The 22,577-nt window shown below is 45.3% G+C and overlaps 1 protein-coding gene across 3 annotated transcripts in view; it reads right to left on the bottom strand.

The window, feature by feature from the left end:
- Nucleotides 1-417: 417 nt before the first annotated feature.
- CDS2 (CDP-diacylglycerol synthase 2) overlaps nt 418-22,577 on the bottom strand; it is a 60,668-nt gene continuing 38,508 nt past the window's right edge. The window contains exons 2-14 of one of the 3 annotated variants that reach the window (XM_082359134.1): nt 17,775-17,919; nt 17,169-17,305; nt 15,785-15,881; nt 14,932-15,029; nt 12,713-12,852; nt 10,962-11,020; nt 10,264-10,346; nt 7,906-7,993; nt 7,332-7,400; nt 6,291-6,443; nt 4,671-4,790; nt 4,126-4,229; nt 418-3,867 (exon numbers count right to left, since the gene is read on the bottom strand). In XM_082359134.1, the coding sequence (XP_082215260.1) occupies nt 3,735-3,867; nt 4,126-4,229; nt 4,671-4,790; nt 6,291-6,443; nt 7,332-7,400; nt 7,906-7,993; nt 10,264-10,346; nt 10,962-11,020; nt 12,713-12,852; nt 14,932-15,029; nt 15,785-15,881; nt 17,169-17,305; nt 17,775-17,873 (1,380 nt within the window). In that variant the 5' untranslated portion in view covers nt 17,874-17,919 and the 3' untranslated portion in view covers nt 418-3,734. The remainder of the gene's footprint in view (nt 3,868-4,125; nt 4,230-4,670; nt 4,791-6,290; nt 6,444-7,331; nt 7,401-7,905; nt 7,994-10,263; nt 10,347-10,961; nt 11,021-12,712; nt 12,853-14,931; nt 15,030-15,784; nt 15,882-17,168; nt 17,306-17,774; nt 17,920-22,577) is intronic. The other 2 variants (XM_082359136.1, XM_082359135.1) reach the window with 2 other exon arrangements.

Genomic DNA, 22,577 nt, shown 5'->3' with positions numbered 1-22,577 from the left:
CACTCCACCCCTTCCTCAGCACATAATCACAACGCACAAGAAAGGTGGGCACAGACGAGAGTTACTCCCAAAGACAAAAGGCGACGGTGCCTAAGTTATCAGTGACACAAGAAGACGTTTCAGAGGTGCCACATCTAGTACAGTAATGCAAATCTACTTCCTTGGAAACTGACCTTGGGCAGGCTTCTTATGGAGCAAGGCCACTGCTGTCCAGTTTTCCAAGCAATGATGCTCTTTGCCCTGAGTCAGTCACACACACCCCTGCCCCCGGCAATGTCAGGGATGCTGCTGATCCTGCCAGGGGCTCACTGACAGTCTGAAGATGTGAACTTAAGGATCCATTCGAATCAGCCTCCAGCTAACTCGGCAACTAGCTCATTCAGATCAAAGGGCCTGTTTAGTCTCCATTAAAATATATTTTTGGAATCTTCTTATACAACATAAGTTACAGGATAAAAAGCCCAGCGGGGAAAAAATAAATACCATAAAATGATTTCAGAGTCTACCTGTGTAAGGCTAAGTTACATTTTGCCCCTTCTGAGACATTAGTTTCAAACATACATTACAGAATTGTACAACACTAGAAGGAAGTACATCTTAAATACAGTTAAACTATACCTACTAAAATGCTCAGAATATGAAACAGGCAAGAAGTAATAAACATAAATAAGGCCCAGGCTGCCTTAGAGGGTTTCACTTTCAGAAGCAAAACATAAATGTGTACTTCCTCTAAGCTGAGAGCAATTGAGAGGGTGGCACATGCACGCAAAGGGAAAAGGCACAGGTGTCCTGCGAGCAGTCACGAGAACTCGCCGGGGAGGACGCCCAGGTCCAGCCCCTGCAGATGCTCCCTGGTTTCTTTTTCCATCAGCTCCTTATGTCACCAGGTAGGAGCTAACAGCAACTTAAGCTCCAAACGTGGCACACAGGTCGGCCCTCCTGAGCTTGCTGGAAGGAGTACTGCACTTTCCCAAAGGTGAGGAGGCCTGGGGATGATAAGTCCTTGTCCTGCTGGTGAGCACAACCACCATGTGACCCTGGGGACGCACCCCCCTGGCCCTCGGTTTCCTCATCAGCAAAGGGCTCATGCCTCTCACCTGAGGTACCTCAGAAGGCTGCTGTGAGAATGTACAGGATTCAAATTGAAAAACAAAACAAAAATCTCTAAATCAGGACTGCACAATATGTATGAACACAAAATCAAATGGGAAACATAAAACCATGCATGGGAGTTAGAAACTGAATCCACGACAAGGGAGGGCCCACAATTTGTCACATTTTATTTCTCACAAAAAAAATGGATCTGAAGCAAGTTATGCCACTCATTAAGATCTGCACAGCTGTGTGTTATAAGTCTCTGGAAACTTGTCTGTTTGGTGAAAGATTTTCAATAAATGGAAGAAAGAAAAACAATGTGCTATATAGACACAAGGTGGCATCAGTCTCCTGGCTACTGACTACGAAATTCCCCTATTTCACCAGAAAGCAGGCAGGGAATCAAAAGAAAACAAAATCCCGCTGACCCTCAGGCTTTCTTGATGGCAGCTCTGTTGAGCTTCCAGCTGCCGTTTCCCAGGACCCCCATCAGCAGCCACGTCCACAGAAATGTGCCAGGCTCCCTGATCCCAAAGGAAGACCTATTCAAAGGTGGCTCTCTGCTGCCGGGTCCCAGCTGAGACTCCCTGCTCCCAAGGACCCACCATCTGCCCACAGTGGGGTACCATGAGACAAATGTGGCGCCATTTCATCTCTGGTTTGGGGAACCAAGTTCATTCTGCAATCAGAAAACTAGATTCGTTACTAATCACCTCCACTCTTTAAGACTTATTGCTGAGGACAAGCATTTTAAGGACAAGTATTTAGAAAAGGCCTGTAAGTACTTGCTTTTTGGGTGCCCAGGACATGACTCAATACCTGCAGCAGCCTCTGGTACATGTACTTGTTCAGCCAGAATGATGGAATATGGGAATTAGAAGACAGCTCAGAAAATGAGGACCCACAGAGTGGTGTGTCTGTCCTACCTAGCGTCATACAGCCAGCGCTAAAACCCCACGCAAAAACACATTTTGTTTTTAAGGGGGCCTTGGACCTGAAAAAGAAAAGCCATGTACTGAACTGGAAATAAAAGTTCAGAAGAAGGAAGCTGTTGCACGTGGAAGGTCACACAGCGACTGTGAGCTGAGACATCAAGAGGGGTCTGGCCCGTGCTGGACGCCTCAGTGATCTGGGCTGGCTGTGAGCATCCACGGATGCAGTGAGGCTGAGATAAACAGAAATAGAGCAAAGCAGCACCAGCCCAAGGTGCTGAAGCAAACTGTTACACCCCCATTTGGCAATGAGAACCAATATGGCACAGAATAATGGAACACACTTGGCCACCAAGCTCTCTCTCCTATACCCCCTTGCTTATTGTCCTGACAAAGAACGTATATTCCCAAAGTCAACCTCACTCCTCTAATTAAAAGGAAACAATAAATAAGTCACAGTTGAAAAGAAAAAAGGTCCCCCTGTAAAATACAAACTACATTTAAACTGGTCACATTATACAACAAGTGTGCATTTAATCTAGTCTTCAGAAGCTTCAAACCTCTAATTGGGTTGGGTTATGCAGAGTTGTAAGCAGGACTTTGTGGTTTCAGTGAAGAAGTCATGGTACAACTGAAATCACTGTAAGAAATAAGTGATTTTTAAAACACACACAGATACACACTTGCCTTAAGAGTTATACATATATATATATTATATATATAATATATATACACACACACACACACACACACACACATAACACAGCAGCTACGTGGGTGGTCAGCAAGGCCAAGGGCATGGGCATGTGAAAGAGAAGCCCACTGCTCCCTGCCAAATGGGGAAGCCCCCAGAAAGGATTCAGCAGCAACAAGTCTACAGCACAAACGTGAACGACATCATCCCTGAAAAGACCCAGTTAGCCGACTGCCCTATAGGAGCCACTTGAGCCTAAACCCTGTGGGAAAAGGCCCAATTACAGTATATCCTACTGCATACACTTGAAATAGTACAGTGTGGCTTTTCTCCAGACTATTATAATTTTTCATGCTTTCTGAAAAAAATAAAAACTGAAACCTTCTTTCAGTCTGTGATGAAGCGAGGTGAACCCATATCATAAAGCAGAGCTCATACTCCACAGGATTTGTGAACAGAATGCTTATCTGATTAATAAGTCTTCATCCCTTCAGCCTCAGGAGGTAACACTCCTGTAGCTCCAAGGCAGGGATTACTGAGAAGCCCAGGGAAAGCGCTCCAGTAGTAAAGACATCCAAGCTGTGCACCTCTTCCCTGCTGGGAGTCAGCTACAAAGAGAGCTCGGTGGGGGCTAAACTGGACGAACACAGATGAATGTCCACTCTGATCAAGCCCAGATATGGAAGCTCCAGCTTGGGAGCTAGAAGCACCAAGTAGGTGCTCCAGAGCTGGGCAACACTGTCTTCTAGGTTGTTAAAAACTTCGGTTTTAAAAACCCAAATGGTTTTACCCCCATGACTTCTTTCCAACTCAAAGCTGTAGGTTACTTACAACTCAAATCATAAGCACATAGACTGTACACACAGATTTTTTTTTTTTAAATCCACAAATAAAAAACACTGTAAAAAAAAAAAAGACAGTGAGTTGAAGTCTTGTCTTTGTCCAGCTGGGCTTGCCCTGGAGCCCTGCCCCTCACTCAGCCCTGTTCCTGCTCTCCTGGCCCTGGGTGGTCCCTATTCATCCTCTGTGGCAGCTGTCAGCATCCCCTTGTCAGTCAGGTGAGACTTGAGCATGTTGAAGATGTGGAGCTGCTGATCTGGCCTCAAGGTCAGGAACTGCTGAACCAGCTTACTCGGATTAGGGCCCCTGGAAGAGGATGAAGAAACAGCACTGAGCAAAGCAGGGGCCAAGCAACTTCGAGGGCCTGATTATTCAAGTAGCTGTTCCCTCTCTGGATTCTCTACTAATGGAGGGTAGGGGTCCTCAGGGAATCCATAACTAATAGCAACCGAAAACTGCATTCACATTTGGTTTTTTTCACTCAAACTGAGAAGTAGCTAAAATTCTAGAATTTCACCACACTTAAAAATCCACTAACTTGGTTCAGATGGAAAGGTACTATACCTGATAAAACTGGCAATATACACATTGACAAAGGTGGCCATCAGATACTGGCAGTCAAAGCGATCCATGATGCCTCCATGGCCAGGAATGGTATTGGCAAAGTCCTGTTAGAGGAGGGGAAGGATTGATGAGCCTGGCCTCAGCCAAGTCAAAGCCTGGCTTATGGTCCCACCTCAATGTCCAGCTACTGTACTGAATAGCTGAGGGCAACAGAAAGTGAAAAGTAAGTATTGATTCAAATGCTGAAGCTATAATAGTACACAATCTTATTAAATTACAAAATGTTTCTTTTGAAGAAAGAATATATTAACAAATATACTGAAAATCCAACCACTGAATTTTCTTAGAAACAATGTATCTTCCTTTAACCTACTTAAATTCCATGCATGGGTGAAGAAGAGCACACATTAATAATCAGGGTTCATAGCTTGATATTTTGAAGGGGGTGGTGGCTGATGAGGTGGGACAGGAGGAGGAAGGCAGAAGACGGGTGAATAGGGGCCCAGCTAGGAGACAATGAGAGGAACAGAAAAGGGTTTTCCTACTTTGATTTTAAAGGCTCGCTTGAATCCACTAGCGAAGAACCCTCCAAAGGGGCCAATGAGTGAAGCAAAAGTGGAGAGGGCAATGCTGTGAATCTGGAAGGGGTACATCCGGACTGTTTTCTGAAAAGAATAAATGAAGTCAGTCGAGATGCCTGCAAGCCCAGGCTTGTTACTTGTTAACATTAAAAAACAAACAAACAACAACAACAACAAAACCACCTCTTTATGAAACTATTTCTCTCCCCCAACCCCAAAAAAATTTAGGAAGAAGACTGGTTTGGGGGTTTTTGTTTGTTTTTGGTAAATCTCTAATATATGGCTTAATAGAGGACATTAAGGTATTACGCATTCAGTCTACAGCAATATAATGTTTTGGTTGAAGTGTATGAAGAAAATCTAGCCCTACAAGGATACGTTGTTGAAAAAAGGAAGAGTATTTTAGCACCGTCTTTTCAGATAATTATGGGTATTCTCTGATACTACACCAGAACTTAAGTGGTAGTTTTCTAAAAATTTGGTGCAATGTGGAATCTGAAAGCCTATCAATGACCGTTTTGTACTCTTACATTAAAATCCATTGGTCTATCTTGCACTTTGAATGGATCGTTTACCTGTGCATGACTGTGTAACACCATGCACTGGCCATTTCAAAAATACTGGTTCACTGAGTTACACAAATCTTTCAAATGTAGACAAATTTTGCCATACAATGTCAAAATGTCATATGTTAAAATCACCACAGATCCCTCAGAAAAGCCTTTAAGTATTAAGAAGCTGTCAAACTTACAGTAGCAGGTATACACTTTCCAAAACTCTAATTTGTACTTGAAAGCCAAATTTTATCGTTGGTAACAACTACTGTCAGTTGTTTTCTTGAAGTGACAGACTCACTTTGTTCCTTTTCAAGAAAAATGTCTGCCAAAAATCCAAATCTGAAAAATTAGTTTGTTGGTTCTTTTCAAGTAAAAATTATGTCCCCATAAAAAAGCCGCTAGTTCAGCTCATAACTCAAGCAGGTGCACACGCAGTCTTCCTTTAGGTAAGCACTGTCCTGTAGCATTTAGCAGAAGCATTTTATGTATAATTTCCATTTTGGTACCAGAGCATTAGAAAGGTGTGTATTCAAGGGTCAAGATTTAATAAAATTAATAATTTTACTATTTCATCAAAGACACTCTTAAGGTGAGCTGGCTGAGTCTTCCTGTGAGTAAGTGGCATAATGAATTCAATGACAGTCCAGTTTAGTGCCACGGCCTTCACTCATGCTAAGGTGCCAGCACTGCTTTTGCACCATCATGGCAAATGTTGACAAAGTGAAAAAGTGAAACTTTCTTCATTACGTTACGAAGAAAGCACAGACCCCCTGAGAGGACCTCAGGGTGCCCCAGGATCCAAAAGCACACTTTCAGAACCCTGGTCTTAATGATTTAAAGAGGGAGGAAATGTCTCCTCCTGTCCTCACCCTGAACTGACTTGAGCAATTCTCCAACCTGGGGCTTACAAGCTTGGGGGAGGGAGGAAGCTAGCTGTTTTTGAGGGAAGGCAGTGGTGGAGAGGGGGCTCTCTCTTTGTAGTCACTATGCAGCCAAGGATCATTCGCCCCATGTGAGTGGCACATACCCAGCCAATGACCGACTGGATCACCCCAGGAATGTTGTACTCCTGCAGACGAAACAGGTCCGAGGGCTCACAGTCCACAGTGAAGCTGTTGGTATCATTGTTGTACTCCACGGGGCAGACAAAGCATCTGTACCCGGACATCACATAGGACAACTGAGGATGAGAACAGACAGACAAAGGAGACACGTTCCAGCCATCTTGCCTGGGCAGCACACGCCTGGTTCAGCCAAGTCCCTCACAGTGCCTAGCACCCTAAGTGCAAGCTATGCACTAAATCATAGGTTCATATTTCACCATATGCGTATTTTACCTGTATCTGGAAAAAAAAAATGAAAAAGAGCCTGATGGCCCACTGAGGCCTCAATGTACTTGCTCCAACAACCAGGCCCTGAATAAACCCAGGAAAGACCTGAGGGAATTTGGGCAAAGAACTACAAGAAGTTTCACCCCATTTGCAGGAGCGATGGTCCATTTTTCTCAGGATCCCTTAATTCAAAATGGCAGGTGGTGAGGGGAGTGGTATAGTGAGAGGAAGACAACCAGGAGGGGAGAAAGCTGAAGAGCGGTAAGTAGGGAGTCAGCCCTGAAGGGCAGCTGGACAACTCTGAAAAGGGGAGAGACTGGCCTGAGGGTCAGAAGCAGCAAATGGTGCTCTAGAAAGGGCTGGGAGATGATTCCTCTCCAGGCAAGACACCCACAGGAGAAAATCTGGGTTAGAATGGCATATCCCACCTCACCTCTTACTCTCAGGCAAAATATCAAATGCCTGGACAAGAATGCCATCTCCTGAGTGTTGCCAGGCCTCAGCCTGAGAGGAGTACAAGGTGTGCACGGCCCCCACTCCTCTACTGCTTAAAGACTGGCAGATAAAGGACAGCTGGCACTGCCCATGCCATGTTCATGCCCCGCTACAGGGCAAGGTTGCCATTCAGCAGGACAGAGTCCTTGGCCTCGGGGGACATGCTCACTAGCCGTGAATGGGCTTTGAAGGTGGGTGGGAGGCCTCTGCCCATCCCCCACTCAGCTGGGAGCACCACCTACCAGAAGGCCAAATACCACAGTAGCAAAGCAGCCCCCAATGAAGCCTTCCCAGGTCTTCTTCGGGGACAGCTGTGGACAGAGAGCAAGTTCTTAAAAAAAGGCATTTTGATAACTCTAGCTTTGGGAATAATGATTAACTGTTAAAAGTCTTTCTACTATTAAAAAAACTCATTCAGTTAAACCCCTCACCTTCTAAAATACCCCATACTTGGTTTCCTTGTTCCCTGCCTGATAGCCCTCAGTTTCCTTTCTGTTTCAATTGGCCAAATAATTTAATTATATTATAAAACAGCAAACTAATGATAACACTCAAATTCAGATCAAAGCCACAAAAGTGTGCCTACGCCGTCTATAAAAATATTTTCCCTATTAGCTCTTTTTTTTCCCTATGAGTAGTTGTCAAGTCTTCCTCTGGCTTTTCTCTTGAAGCTAATTTATTACTAGCCTTTCATCAGGATGACATAAAGATGTACACACCAGCTAGATCTCTTCTGTCTCCTAAGCTGATCTACTCATAATTGAAAGCACCACCCTCCCCTCACGGTGATGGTCCGTGTTAGGGTGATCCACTTACCTTGATGAGTGGGGTCCGACCAAAGAAGAAGCCAAACATATAGGCCATGATGTCATTACAGATCACACAAGAAATGGGGACAATGAACCTAGGAAATAAACCAAAGTAAGAATCAATGCTACCAAGACGATAATACCTCAGAAGTCCACAAAACAATGCCATTCATAAATTTCAGTACCACAATAACCCATATAGTACTTATTAACCATTAAGGAATAAGTTTAAAAGAAATAAAATGCCACATAAGCCATACCTAGTACCCGGCACATAGCGGCATTCAAATGTTTACTGAATGACTACTGAATAAATGGAGGTGGTATTCTATAAAATATCATTTGTTCTTTTTTCATTATAAAGTAATATAAAAATTTAAAGTGTAAAGAAAAGAAAAAATAAAAAGTTGCCTGTTTCCCCTATCCCTATCTCCATTCTCCAAAATAACTACTTTTAATCATTTCTGACTTTTCTTCTTCTAGCAGTTACCTCCATAATCCTAAGTAATACATTTATTATCTATTTCATAATTTACTTTTTTTTTTTTTTTTAAACTGTTTATTACTAGCTCTAGTGAGCCCAACTTTTCCCCAGGACTACACTGAGAGCAAGACCAAGTATATATAGCCAGATTTCTTCTCTGCCTCCCTCTGCTGGTCTGGTCATCCCCACCACGAAAAAAAAGGGACAGTTTCCAAACTTGTACCATCTCTCTCTTCTCACTTTCTGCTCTCTGACAGTCACTTTTTTCAAATTTCCTCTATTACAGTTTAACATAACATACATAAATCCTAGCCCCTCAACTACAGGCAATATTTTCTGACTTCCTGCTTGTTAAGGTAGGGATTTAGAGCACCTGTATCCACCCAACCACCCATAGTATTTACTTTGTTGAGGCTTTTAGCAACATTCTCTGCTCTGCACCTATAATTAAGTCTTGAAGGTTCAGTCTAAAAACCAATAACTAGAGATTTTAATATGATTCACTCTAGAACCAAGTGGTATGTCTAGCCCTAAACATGAGAACTTAGCATGAGCCCCTCTTTAGAATTACTTAACAAAACTCCGAAAGAGAGGGAGAGTACGTCTCCTCAAGTCATTATCATTATTTTAAACATAATAATGCCCTAAGGGGAACATTTAGATGAGCTAGTCCCTGTTCTAAGCACTTCACATATTTTTACTAATTTATTCCTCAGGCAGTGGGTATTACTGTGCCTTCACCCTGAGAACAGGAAACAGAGGCACAGTTTGGGATCTTTTTTTTTTTTTTTCTTTTAATTTATTTATTTATTTTTGGCTGTGTTGGGTCTTCATTTCTGTGCCAGGGCTTTCTCTAGTTGCAGCAAGCGGGGGCCACTCTTCATCGTGGTGCGCGGGCCTCTCATTATCGTGACCTCTCTTGTTGCGGAGCACAGGCCCCAGACGCGCAGGCTCAGTAGTTGTGGCTCATGGGCCCAGTTGCTCCGCGGCATGTGGGATCTTCCCAGACCAGGGCTCGAACCCGTGACCCCTGCATTGGCAGGCGGATTCTTAACCACTGCACCACTAGGGAAGCCCACAGTTTGGGATCTTAATCACAGTACTTTAGCACCTCATATACACAAGGATATGCCTTCACATTTTCACTAAAAGCATAGCTTCTTCAGTCAGCCTACTGATTTCTATCAGTGGTGATAGATTTCCTGCTGAAACCATTGCATTTGTGGAATAAAATCCACTAAGTATATCATTCTTTTGACACACTGCCAGATTCCATTCGCTAATAGTTTATTTAGTATATCTATAATCATAAAAGAAATCAGTTTATCATTCTTGTTTCTCCCTCCCTATGCTTTTATCAGTTTTAATATTAAGGGGTGGATAAAACTCAGCTGCTATCATTGGTCATTTTTTCCAGGTGTGGATTCTTATGCAATTTTCAAAGTTCTTTTATAATTACTGATCTATTCAAGTTTTCTTCTTCATGATTTTTACTCGGTGACCTCTTGTCAGGAAATCATGATTTTTTCTTCTAGATTTTCAAATTTGTTGCCATATAGTTTCATTGTCTTTGATTCTTTAAATATCTCTACACCTGTTAGTCTAGAACCGTGGTTCTCAAAGTGTAGGTCCCAACCAGCAGGATCAGCATCACCTGGGAATGTACTCGAAATTCAAGTTCTCAGGCCCCACCCCATAGCTACTGAAGCAGAAACTCAGGAGTGGGGGGGCCCAGCAACCTGTGTTGCAACTAGGCCTGCAGGGGATTCTGATGTAGCTCAGGTGAGAACCTCTGGCTTAGACAGTTAATCAGGGTTTCTCAGCCCACCTATACGAGAACACCTACAAAATAAAAGGAAAAATCCCCCCAACATCACTCACCAGATCATTCCTTCAAACAGGTTGTGGATAACAAGATGTGACTGGGTTACAACAATCAGTAATGTTACATGGGTCCAGCCAAACTGCAAAAGAAGATAAAGGATAAACTTTACCTTTACCTTTTCTATAAACTTTATAGAAAATTGCTTAGAAACAGGTAGGAAAGATATCTGCTTCTGTACCTGTCTAACAGGAAGTGAAAAGGTATAGAACAGGCCTCTGGGAAGAACTATGTTCCCCAGCTACGGTTGCCATCAAGAGGGCCCATATGGCCCACCAATTAGTCCTTCTATGCTCCAAAAGCCTGGGTATTTCTCATTTTCTTAGTAAGTATTTATTGAGTGCTTAGGACACTCAGAGAGGGGATGTTTTTAGGTTGAGGGAGTGATATAGTAGGCAGGATATCTATGGGCAATGCCTAAAGCTTCACCTTGAGCCTTACCTGGAGGCCACCCTCAGGTCCAGAGGGCAAAGACTACTTAGGGTGTAAATTACGTAACAGTGATTGGGTCTAGGTGGATAAAGAGCCACCAAACTTCACTGGGGATGCCTCCTTCATCCTCTAGGTTCTAGATGCATAAGAACAGACTGCATTCCAGGGTTTTGATTTATCACAGAAGGGATGAGAGGCCTGTGGAGTTTCCACAGAATTTCACTTATGCCAAGAATTTTGACACTGATGCACATATTTCCCTTACCATGTAGAACTGCAGTCGATAATGCTTCTTGACCAGACTCAGCACAAACATGCAGAATCCTAGTTTGAGGAAGAGGAGGAGAAAGGGCAAAATGAATCACATTCTGCATTTATCTTTGTCCTAGTCATTTCCTTTAGCTGTGTTAAGCAGTCCTTTGCTAATTTCCTGGCAGCAGTTAACCAGGGCACAAATTCATAGCCCAAGGGAATAAAACCAGATAAACAGTCAGAAGGAAAAAATGACTCCTTCAAGACAATTAAAGGAAGGCAATATTTTAAAATCTTGCAGACTACACTCAACTTAGGACAATGTTCACCAGATAGAAATGTTTTGATCCTAGAGCAGGGGCCAACAACAGTCAGGCCAGCTGCCTGTTTTTATAAACAAACTTTTATTAGAACACAACCATACCTATTTGTTTACATATTGTCCAGGGTTCCTTTTGTGCTACAATGGCAGAACTGAGGAGCTGCAACAGAGACCCTATAGCCCCCAAAGCCTATAATATTTATTATCTGGACCTTTTAAGAAAAAGTTTGCCAATCTCTGTCCTAAAGAACAAGCAGAAGGGGGATCCACCTAGTACGGGGCCAAGGCCATCCTTGCATCTCTCTCCTACTGACCCATATGACCAAACTCTCCAGGAAGAAAAGGGATTTTACCCATAAGTGTGCTGGGTCCCTCAAAAGCAGCCCTGCCCAGAAGAGAGCACATCACTATTCAAGACCCCTGGCCTCCCTTTGTGGGGCTGCTCCCAGGCTCTGAGGCATGCTCTCTATCCTCAACACAGCAGACCTCTCGGAAGTGGACTTCATATTTTAATAGCCAGGTGTCATTCACAGAGTCAAGTATTGCTATCAAGCTGATGAACAACAGGTAAGACTGAAACGTATTAGGTCAGAACAAATTTCTCATATGCCTCAAACTGGCTTTGAGGGTAACTATGAAGAACGCATTACTAGCATTACTGTACAGTCTTAACTGAGTTTAGATTGACAGAGCACTTAACTGTTTGTCAAGTTGCAATGTATCTGATCAAATCCTCACAGTAATGCTCCTGTTTTAGCTTTAGATTACAGAAGAGCTAACTGAGATTCAAAGAGTAAGCTCCTGGCTCCTTTGAAGTCACAGGTCTTTTTAAACCCAATCAATAAAATTTCTAATACACTGCAATGTCCCTTTTTTTAAAATTAATTTTTATTGGAGTATAGTTGATTTACAATGTGTGTTAGTTTCTGCTGTACAGCAAAGTGAATCAGTTATACATATACATATATCCACTCTTTTTTAGATGCTATTCCCATATAGGTCATTACAGAGTACTGAATAGAGTTCCCTGTGCTATACAGCAGGTTCTTGTTAGTTATCTATTTTATATATAGTAGTGTATATGTCAATGCAATGTCCCTTTTTATATACAAGTTCCTGGGTGGCTTTTGTTTCAGTCACACTGCAGAATCTCTGCCAAGAGGACAGTCAGGACACGACCATGCTATGCAGTCCTCCAACAGAGGCTGGAACACAAGGACAGGTGGCACAAACTCAGCCTCCACAACCACACAAGCCCCTTGGTCTCATTTCTCTTAGTAAAAAGCTGCTACAGCTCACGTAAGGCAGAACCCTTAGCTCTGCTCCCCTAAGTGGTCAGAGTTAATGTCATCAAAACCTTACATTGACCAAGAAATGCCCCAACTCAGCAGACATGCAAAAACAAGACATACACAACAACTGGTGAGCTGCTTGACGCATACCTGTTAGATAGAGAGTAAAGGAAATGAATCGGTGGTATTTACTGAGAATCCGCAAAGGTTCCTCTCTCTGGACCAGAGTGAAGAAGTAATCTGTCACTGTTTCGCCATAGAAGAAATAATTTACACACAGTAGAAAGTACCTGTAAAAGAATACAGGTCACTGCCAAGGGAAGCACATGTGGCCCCTCCTTTAAAGCGAGGCTGTTAGAAAGCCTCGAGGACCAGAGGTCCACCTGACCCCCAAGACCCCCGGGGGCAGCTCACACAGGGACAAGCAGACCACCGTTCCCTGTTCTCTGGTGACACTGCAGGTGAGACGTTTATCTAGAAATCTGTGGCTTTCATTCACTCTCCATTTATCATAAACTTGGGACTCAAGTTTTTGCCCCTTCTGTAGCATTACCAGGCCTAACTTAACACTCAAACCATAAGACAACCCTCTGAAAGGCACCTCATCCTGCCTCCGCAGTCTTACTTCCACTCTTCCTGACACAAACCTTGCACACCTATCAAAATGGACTTCTCTGGCTTTGCCACCTGTCTGCTTGGTTCCCTTCTTTTCCCTGCCTGGAATATGCTCTTCGCTTACCCAGTTTATCACTCGTTGCTCAAATACCATTTTCTTCATAAAACCTTGCATGACCTAACATGATATCTGCCTCCCCTGCATTTATTTCTATAGTACAAAGTATTTGCTCCTTCCACTAAGCAATTAATTATGCTTCAGACTGTCTTCCTCTCTGATGCCTGGCTTTGACACACAAACCTTTCACTAGCACTAACTCTTCATTTGTTTATAACCTCTCTCCTCTACTGGAAGGAGCTCTGAGGAGGGAGAAGACATGGCTCATATACCTTTGCGGCCTCACTGGTGTTTCTGAGTACGGGAACCAGCAGCCCCACTCTAAACACTCAACAAGGATCCAGACAGAGGAAAGAGGGGAGAGCTTCTCTCTTCCATTTTTCCTTTTTTTTTTTTTAATTGTGGAAGTTCAAGAACTCCGATACTGGGTTTGTTTTCTGTTATGTGAAAAATACTTCCTTTGTACAGTGACCAGAGTCAGGGGTCAGACATCCTGAGTATGTTAACAAAATTCATAAGATTGCTTTCCAGCTATAGAAGACCCAAAAGAGAGACCTACGTCTTAACCCAGGTGGCAAGCACAGGCCCTGTGGAGACTGCGAGGCAGCTTGTGCTGCTGGATGCCGAGGAAGCGTCTCTCAGAAGTATGTGTCCAGGCCAAGTCCGAGCACATCAACTCCCTTGGCCATAACCAAGTTGCCGGGGCCCAAAACACTACTCTCCGGACTGGTAAGTAATGAAATCAATGCCAGAGACCCAGCACAGCAGGGTGAGAAGAGTCTGTATTTGCCCCAAGTCTTCTCAGGGCTACGCAGTGCTCTGCTCACATGTCACCACCTGAGAAGAGTGTGGTCAATACAGCAGCGAGTTTCAGATCAGGAAGGGGTCTCGGACATCATCTGCACTATAGGTTTTGATCCTGTTTTTGCTTCAAGATAGCCAAGCCCAGAATTCCCTGGTGGTCCAGCGGTTAGGACTCTGTGCTCTCACTGCCGAGGGCCCAGGTTCAATCCCTGGTCAGGGAACTAAGATCTTGCATGCAGCGTGGCGTGGCCCAAAAAAAAAAAAAAAAAAAAGGCGTCAAGCCCCTTCCTAGGAGGAGAAAGCAGAGTTCCTCTGAGGAGCCCAGATCCCCTGCACTCAGTCTCACTCCTGCCCACTGGCACCCAAGGAGCCTCCGAGGAACTAGGGCTCCAAAATCACAGTTTGAAAAGCACTGACTAGGTCTCAACCATCTGTTTTAAGGGTGAGGAAGTCAAGTTCCAGAGACAGCAACACCAGCACTGACAACTCCCAGATGACTCTTGTGGGATGCTGAGATACTAGAGCATGAAAAATGTACTGATCTAGAAAAGGGGGGACATTGTGCAGAGTCTAAGGAATCCAAATACTGATGCAAACACGGTCACAGATGCAGCTGGTCTGGTTTCTTCTGAGGAAGAGTCCAAACTCCGGGTAACTACTCAAACGCTCCTCACAGGCCAACCATACAGTCCGGCCTATGCAATACTTGGGTCTCAAAGGCACTGTGAAGGTCCATGGCCATCACGGCCTCCCCCCCACCATGACTGTAAATACCTACCACAAAACACTCGTCCAAATCTGTTAAGGGTTTCCGTGGGGCTAAAGAGCTTACCAGCTGAGGGTTCTGAACCAGGGCAGGTCATAGGAGTGGTAGACATTGTAGCCAATAGTGATAATCTCATGGAAACACTTAATCTGAACACACATCACCTGTAGGACACAAAAGAATTAGAACACTTGTCAACTTCCCAATTCTTATGATCTTTGGAAACAGAAACCAACAGGTCAAGGGCCTTCAAGAAAAAACACTATATTTAAGAACAATGTCAGTCCTTCAGTGATTCTGCTCTCCTCCTTTCTCTCTCACACCACCCCACAGGGCAGTGAGGCCCTTTAAGTCACACAGAGTAGATGCAATTTCTCACAATAAATATATGCTTCTGAAACTTCAATTAACTTTTTATTGTAGAACACCCCCCTCCTCGGGACTCAATATCTTCCATTCTTGACTTTGAATAGAAATACATACTTGAAAAGTCCCAACTGCTCTGCTCAGCACTCATCTGTTAAGTCATTTGACCCTGTCCATGACAGTGGGAAGACTAACAGCAAAGTACTGTGGACTGGGATTTCTTAACAAAAAAGTCCTAAACCTAGGAGGGAGACTCCAGGAAAACAAGAAACAAAACCAAGAGTCACACAGAATCGTAGCCAGGGTCCCAGTTTGATCAAAGAGCTGAAGTAATAAAATCAAATTTTAAAGTGATCTTTAATTCACACACAAATGGCCCTCCAGTTGGCTGCTGGAAGGTGAGAAATCACAGCTATTCTAAGGCAGATGTGGTCTGAAGAGCCTGGACCCCAAGTGATTCCCAGAACCAACCCAACACCTGGCACATAAAATGACCAGTCCTGCAGGGAAAAGTGAAGGCAAAACTATAAAACAGCATATAAATGGCACTTACAATCATCATTAAAACCATTGGTCCCAGGTAAATGATGATGAAGAAAAATGCAATCATGGCCAAAGTCAAGATGCCTCTCACCCACCAGTTCTTCCATCTAAGTTAGAGAGGAGGGGAAGGAGAAAACATGTCAGGAGCCCAGAAAGAACTGAGGCACACACCCAAGGGGGATGGTTCTTGCTGGGTTGAAAGGGCCCTGAGGTCAATCCTTCCCAGGAGTATGTCCTTCACCTTGACAGAGGCAGTAGCCCAGCAGCCACATGCTGGGAGGAGCAGGGCCGCCAGAGCCATCACATCATCCACGCTAAACTCAGCAAGTGCTCCAAGGTCCACAGAAAAACACACCCAGCTTGTGTCTTAACAAAGGAATCAGGCAAAAGACCCAAGGGAACAATGCCCTCTACTTCTGTATCTACTTGGGTGGCTTCTATGGGCTTCTCTATCTGAGGAAAAAACTATGAACATTTTTCCTGCAGCAGAATCCTAAATTGCTCTGACCCTGCATCGCTATGGTGATAACAGTATCAAACACAGTGGTAATAATAGCTATCATACGTATGTACCTGGCACTTCTATAAGGACTTTACATGTATTAATTGATTCAACCCTCAACACCACTAGCTTTTACAACAGATGAAGAAAGGAACGCACAGTTCATACACCTGTGAAGTGCTTAAGCTGAGATCTGAATCCTGGGAGTCTGTCTGGCTCCAGAACCCATGCCCTTAACCATTGCACAATACAGCCTTTCAAAGGGACAAATGTGTGGGAGGCATGCCCAAGAACACTCTCAGATAATGTTTTGGGGTCTTATAGTTTGCCTTTTTAATCTGCCCACGCAGCTGGTATCGGAAGGACCAGAATCTCAAGGGAACAAAATTTTAACCCTGAATTCACCCAAGTTGAGATGTTTCTCAATTCTTATAGGAAAATTCAAGGAATGTCCACAATGTATGTGTGTGAGAGAGGGAAAACTGAACTCTTAACTAGAAACTTGGGCTCCTCAGTGTAAAGCAAGCTGCCCATTAGTCACAAACCCCAAGGATCATTCATCTTCATGTGCTGTGTCAGTAACCACCCCCATATCCACACGTTCCTCCTCCTTGGACAGCACCTCCCAGACAGCCTAGAGCACCCTTCAAGGCCAGATCCACCCAGGCAGCACTCGTAGTCACTGTTAAGCACTAGATGACACTCGATGCAGCCCTAGGCAAAGGCAGGGGAGACTGTGGCCAATGAAAGTGGGCAGGCCTGCACCTCACACTCTAATAAGATGTGGGCTCCTGCTACAAGACTGTGGGCTCTCTAAGGGCTTCGGGTCTTCCATGGCACTTGGAGACAGTGCAAGCCCCCAGCAAGCAGTTGCATCATTAAGCCAAGGTACCTTGAAGACAAGTTGGAAAGGGCCCTGTTGAGGACCTCTGGGGTATCGTCTACAGAGGTTGGTAGGGTGACGGCTTCCACTCGGCTCTCACTGTCCGATGCAGTCTCTCCATCTGCCTTTGCTTCTGCCTCCGACTCCTACATAGCAGAAAAACAGAAGAGGAAAAGGTCACAAGAGCTGAGTAGGATATTGGGTGTACACATCCAAAAAGACCCATCCACCTTTGAAAACCCCTCTCCATCAACACCTAAGTCACACAGGGAGCAGCCCCTGCTCTGCCACAAGCTATGGACTCTCAGAACCACCAAGACAGGCTGGGGTCTCTCAGGGAAAGCCGGGTATTCAGGCTATTGCCCCCCTCAACAGGGCTCCCCAAAGTCCACAGTGTTACTTCCAGACTTCACAAGAACACCCCATAAGGAGGCTAGCCCCAGCCAGTGTGGAAGCCCTATGGGACCACTAACTCGAGTCACTGCTTCACCAGGACTGGTGTGCACCACTGCCCTCTCCCTGCCACCAGGCCTGGGCATCAGCAGACACTTCGATGTCACTCACAGAGTTGCCGCCAGGCCCCAGCCACATAAGGAAATGCTCGCAGGAACTCACCCTGCTCCCCAGCCTGTGTGGAGGGACCAGAGCCATGCCAACAACAGGTTCTCCATCCAAAGTACCATGGAGCAGGCTGCTCTGCATCCTAGGGACCATCCTTCTACTCAGAGCTTTTATTTCTTAGGAGAATTTAGAATAGCTGCTGTGAGAAGAGGTGCAGGAGAAATCAAATCACTTGGAATCAGAGTAACAATACTACATAGTATTTGAATAGCCCTCCACAGTTTTGAGAGCATCTCCCACACCTGTGAACATCTGAGCAGCTCTGGGAGGAAGGGAAGGAAGACAGAAAGATCCCTGTTTACAAATGAAGAAACAGGGGCTCTGAGAAATTCGATGGCTGGCCCCAAATCTCCTACTAACCAGGTCTCTGACTTCAGTGTGTTCATCCCACTAGATTTCCTTTTATTTAAGCATCTCGGAATCCATTTTATTCTTCAGTAAGAGATTCAGAATAAAGTAAACTGAAAATGGCAAAAGGATGTTTCACCAAAGTGTCAAAGATTTCATTACATACATGTGCAAACAAAAAAAGTTATATCTTTCTTCAAATTGGACAATTTGAATTTCCCTGATGACTAATAAATATATGAAACTGAGGATCCTTTCACATGTTTCTTGGCCATTTGGATATCGTCTTCTGTGAAGTGTCTGTCAAGTCATTGGCCAGTTTTCTACTGAGTTTTCTTGCTTTCCTTTTTATTGATTTGTAGTTTTTTTTTTTAATATGTTCCAGATTTAAGTACTCTGTGTCACTAACCTGTTCCTCCAGCCTTCTCTAACCCCCACGCCCTACCTCAGTCCTTCCCTCTCCTACAATCAGACCTTCTCCCTCCCACTCAGCACTGGCCACAACGGGGACTTGGTGGGAGATTTTATAATTGTCTTCTGCCCCAACTGACCATAAGGTCCCTAAAGACAAGGATTATAACACCTTTTTCTCAGGATATCCTCATGCCTGGCACACAGATACTTACATAAAATACTTACAAATATATGGAAGGATGGTGGGAGGAAGACAGGAATTAATTCCAGGTGTGGTAAAGCTGCCCCTGCCCTCATAGAGACAGCTGTTTCTAAATTAACTTACAACTGATAACACCACAAAACAGAGGCTTTAACTACTGCAGAACTGCTGATACAGAGACAGCAGGCTTTGGTAAAGAACTTATGGAGGCACTTTGCTGTACAGCAGAAATTAACACAACATTGTAAATCAACTATACTTCAATTTAAAAAAAAAAGAACTTATGGAGGTGGCCTCATCCGTAGGATCTGAGGGGAAAAGCCACAACTTCCGATGATGGGGTCAGTGCTCCTTCTTCCGCTACGCTTAGCCAGTGGCTCTGGACAAGTCACCCAAGTGTTGTACTCTGCTTCCTCACCTAATAAAAGGAGCCCAGAAAGGACCCTCCTTATCTGGTAGGGGTTCCCTAGAAAGATTTAACCAAACCCCCACCCAGAGCTGTGTCCTATTCCACTGCCCCACAAGGTTCTGAAATGCATGGATAATGTGGGATTATCCCTCTCTGATGAGACTGCGTGAAGACTGGGGCATTTGGAACAGCTCTTCATTCTTCACGTTAACATTATCATCCTCTCCCCATCAGCTACCATCAGGAATATGAGGTAACGATGCTATGGGATTATCTAGATCTGACCCCTAAACCAAGGGGCTTCAAAATGCAAGTACCAGAGCCCCACCAAGGCTTCCCACAGATGTCGTCCAGGAGTCTCTAGAAGCCACAGGGACTGAGGTGAGCACAGCAGGCGAGAGGACACAGGCATGCGTGCATGCACACACACAAGCCCTAGCACAGTTTATTTTTAACTTATCCATCCTGTTGTCAAGGAAACTCACAAAGGCTGCTGGTTCCCCAGGCTAGGAAGGGCCGGAAGGAAGCCAGGCAGAGCCCCTGCAGGGGAGGGGCAGGGAACTCCGGCTCGGTACTAAGTCTCTGGACTTTGCAGGCCCTTTTACAAACGTTAGCCCAGATATCGCCACATCCGACTCCTCTCCTTCCTTGCTAGGAAGAAGTGCAGTGAAGAGAGGTATCCTGAAGCAGAAAGTAGTAAAAGGACAGAGAGAAATGTTACAAAGATGCTGTGACTGTTGTTACTGTCAAGACATCAGGGGGCCTGGGATGAACAACTAAGAAATGAAGTAAACGCCCTAAAGAAACAAGCCTGAAGGAGATTAACTTTCCAGGTGTCACCTGCCTGTAAGCAAGTAACTCACTCCAGGGTCCTGGATAAGCATCCTCAGAGCCCTTACCTGGAGGTCTCCTCAGAGCAGGAGACAAACACCTACACAGACAGCCACTCTCCCACAAGCTGAACAGAGCCAAAAAAGGCAGAAGGGCAAATTCCTGTGCGGGAGGGAAGAGCACAGCTGGGAAGACATGGATCAGGGTGGGGCAAGTCGGCCAGCTCTCCGGGCTCCAGGTGGGGATGTCGAGAAAGCAGGGCAAGGAACAGAAACCTTGGAGAACCTGGAATCCTGCAGTGTTCTGGCTCCTCCCCATGCACGGGCAGGGCCTTCCACTTGGGCCACTCATGCCCGAGTGAGGAGGCGAATGCTGGCGGCAGCTTCCATAGTGGGCCCAGAAGGAGGCAGAAACCTGGAGCCCAAGTTTTCACCCAGGAGAAAGTGGCACACGAAGGACCAAGAGTCAGAGATGTCAAGCGCTTCACTGGTTTGCTCCTCCAGGGGATGGTGAGACAGGCAGACGTCAAGGAAGACTTTCTGCAGGAGGCAGTGGCGGCAGCCAGTCAAATCCCAGCCCTGGTGCTCATGACACTCAGCACAGGCCTCCAGTCTTTGGTCTTACCACTGGGGAAAGGACCCCCTACCTCAGACGGTTGTTGGGATGATCAAATGCAACATCAGTGAAAGTCTATTAAAACTATAAAGGGACTGAATAGCAACAGGCACCTGCTGCACCCATACCCACACCCACCCCCCAGTAGGCTGAGGCTGACCATGGCACACAGGACAGGAGCCCAAGAACCCTAAACACCTACCCCAGGCAACTGGGCACCCTTCCCAAGGAGGGTAGAGTGGTGAAAGAATGGTGGTTATCAGGCTTTGCTGGGGCCCTGGGCTAATCAATTCTGTGAGCTCAGCATCTGCCTGCTTTGCTTCCTCTTTCCTGTTTTCCATTCATCCAACAGGCGGCCCCAACTCAAAAATGATCCACTTCTCAAAGCTCCCATGAAAGGTGGAGGTCTGAGACACAGGCAGCAGTACGTGGCTGTGCTCCCTGACGGGGGATGTGTATAGCACAGTCCACTGAGGTGTGGGAGGGAATATTAGGACTGATTTCTATTTAGCTCATTCAGCTTTCCTTTCCTGTGCATGCTTTATAAGGGACCTATCAGCACAGGTATATAACTGAGTGAGTCTGTGCAAGCTGGGGCACATGGTAAAAACATCACATACATGTTGGACACGGTGGTGTGTCAGTGACTGTGGTCTTCTTGATTCCCACTGCACTGGGCAGTGCCTGGAACATAGCAGGCACCCGAAGATTTGCTGGACTAATGAGCTAATTAATTCTACTTAACCTACCATGGACCGAAGTGTCTGTTTGCACTGAGCATGTGACAGAACCCGCTTGGATTTCCAGTTCGTGTGGCCCTTGCAGCAGGGCCAGACTAGTGCCCACTCTCATCCCCTCTCCCTGCTGACTGGTGGGTCTGAGGACTCAGCTCAGTAGCTCTGGGGCCAGAATACAGAGGCGGGGAAAGGCTGCCTTGCTGCCTCAAGCTGTATCAGCATGGCTCCCAGGCATCCCCTCCTCCTTCCTTTCTTTCTTTTCAACCCAAGGGCCCAGATCAGAGGCTGAGTGGGGCAGACCCTGTCTCTCAGATTCTCTCTCAATCACCACCCATCCTCCCACGGTCCAGCAGCCATTTCTCAAGGGGGTTGTGGTGCTGGTGTAAACAGGAAACAAGAGCATTGCTTTAAAAGGAAAAAAAAAAGTTCTCTCTGAGGCCTCCTTCCTTCTGGTTCACTAAGACTCTACAGGAAAAGGCAGAAGCACTTCAGGTGAGGGACACATGGAGAGTCTTGGGTACCAAGGGCTCAGGTAAGACCTGTCAACATTCTTAGAGAAACTCATGCCTGAAAGGCTTCCCCTACCAGCCTTCCAGGGTCCCTCAACCTCCTACAGCTGCCCAGACACCAATGAACTAGGGCTCAAAACAGCACAGAAGGCTTCCTTCAACACAAGCAAGAGAAGGCAGCGAGGGAGGGCCAGAAGGAGCAGTAATGGTGGGGAGAGGCGAGGTCCCTGTGGTCAAGGTCTGGCTTCCTGGCCTGAGAAGGGACCTGGCTTGGTCCGGAACAGCATCCGTAGGACTCATTTTCAGTTATAATCTACTTAGAAAACCCTAAAGAGAACCCAAGCAGTTTAGAGAATACTAAGCTGCATTAAAACTCCTAAGTTTCATTTACTGAGTGACTTGACAGCTTACACAAACTATTTTTTGTACTGCTTTAGATGCAAATTACAAACCTTGTCCTGGAGGAAAATCATCAGGCTGAGCCTAACCTTTCCACTAAGTATCATGCCTGCCATCTTCTTAAACAAGCCCTGTGGCCAGTTGCCAGGAAAATTGGCTCCCCCACTTGTAAGGAAAGAAATTACCAGAGACAGGTTTATCCTTAATATAAGTGTAAGGGACCTATGTGTCCTTCTTACTGAAAAAGCCAAGTAGGCTTTCATCTGAGTTCCTACTGGGGGGGAAAAAAATGTGTGTGTGTGTGTGTGTGTGTGTGTGTGTGTGTGTGTGTGT

This window comes from Balaenoptera borealis, assembly GCF_965194805.1.
Source record: "Balaenoptera borealis genome assembly, chromosome: 16".
In the NCBI taxonomy this organism is placed as follows: domain Eukaryota; kingdom Metazoa; phylum Chordata; class Mammalia; order Artiodactyla; family Balaenopteridae; genus Balaenoptera; species Balaenoptera borealis.
This window is presented reverse-complemented; position numbering and strand designations above follow the sequence as displayed.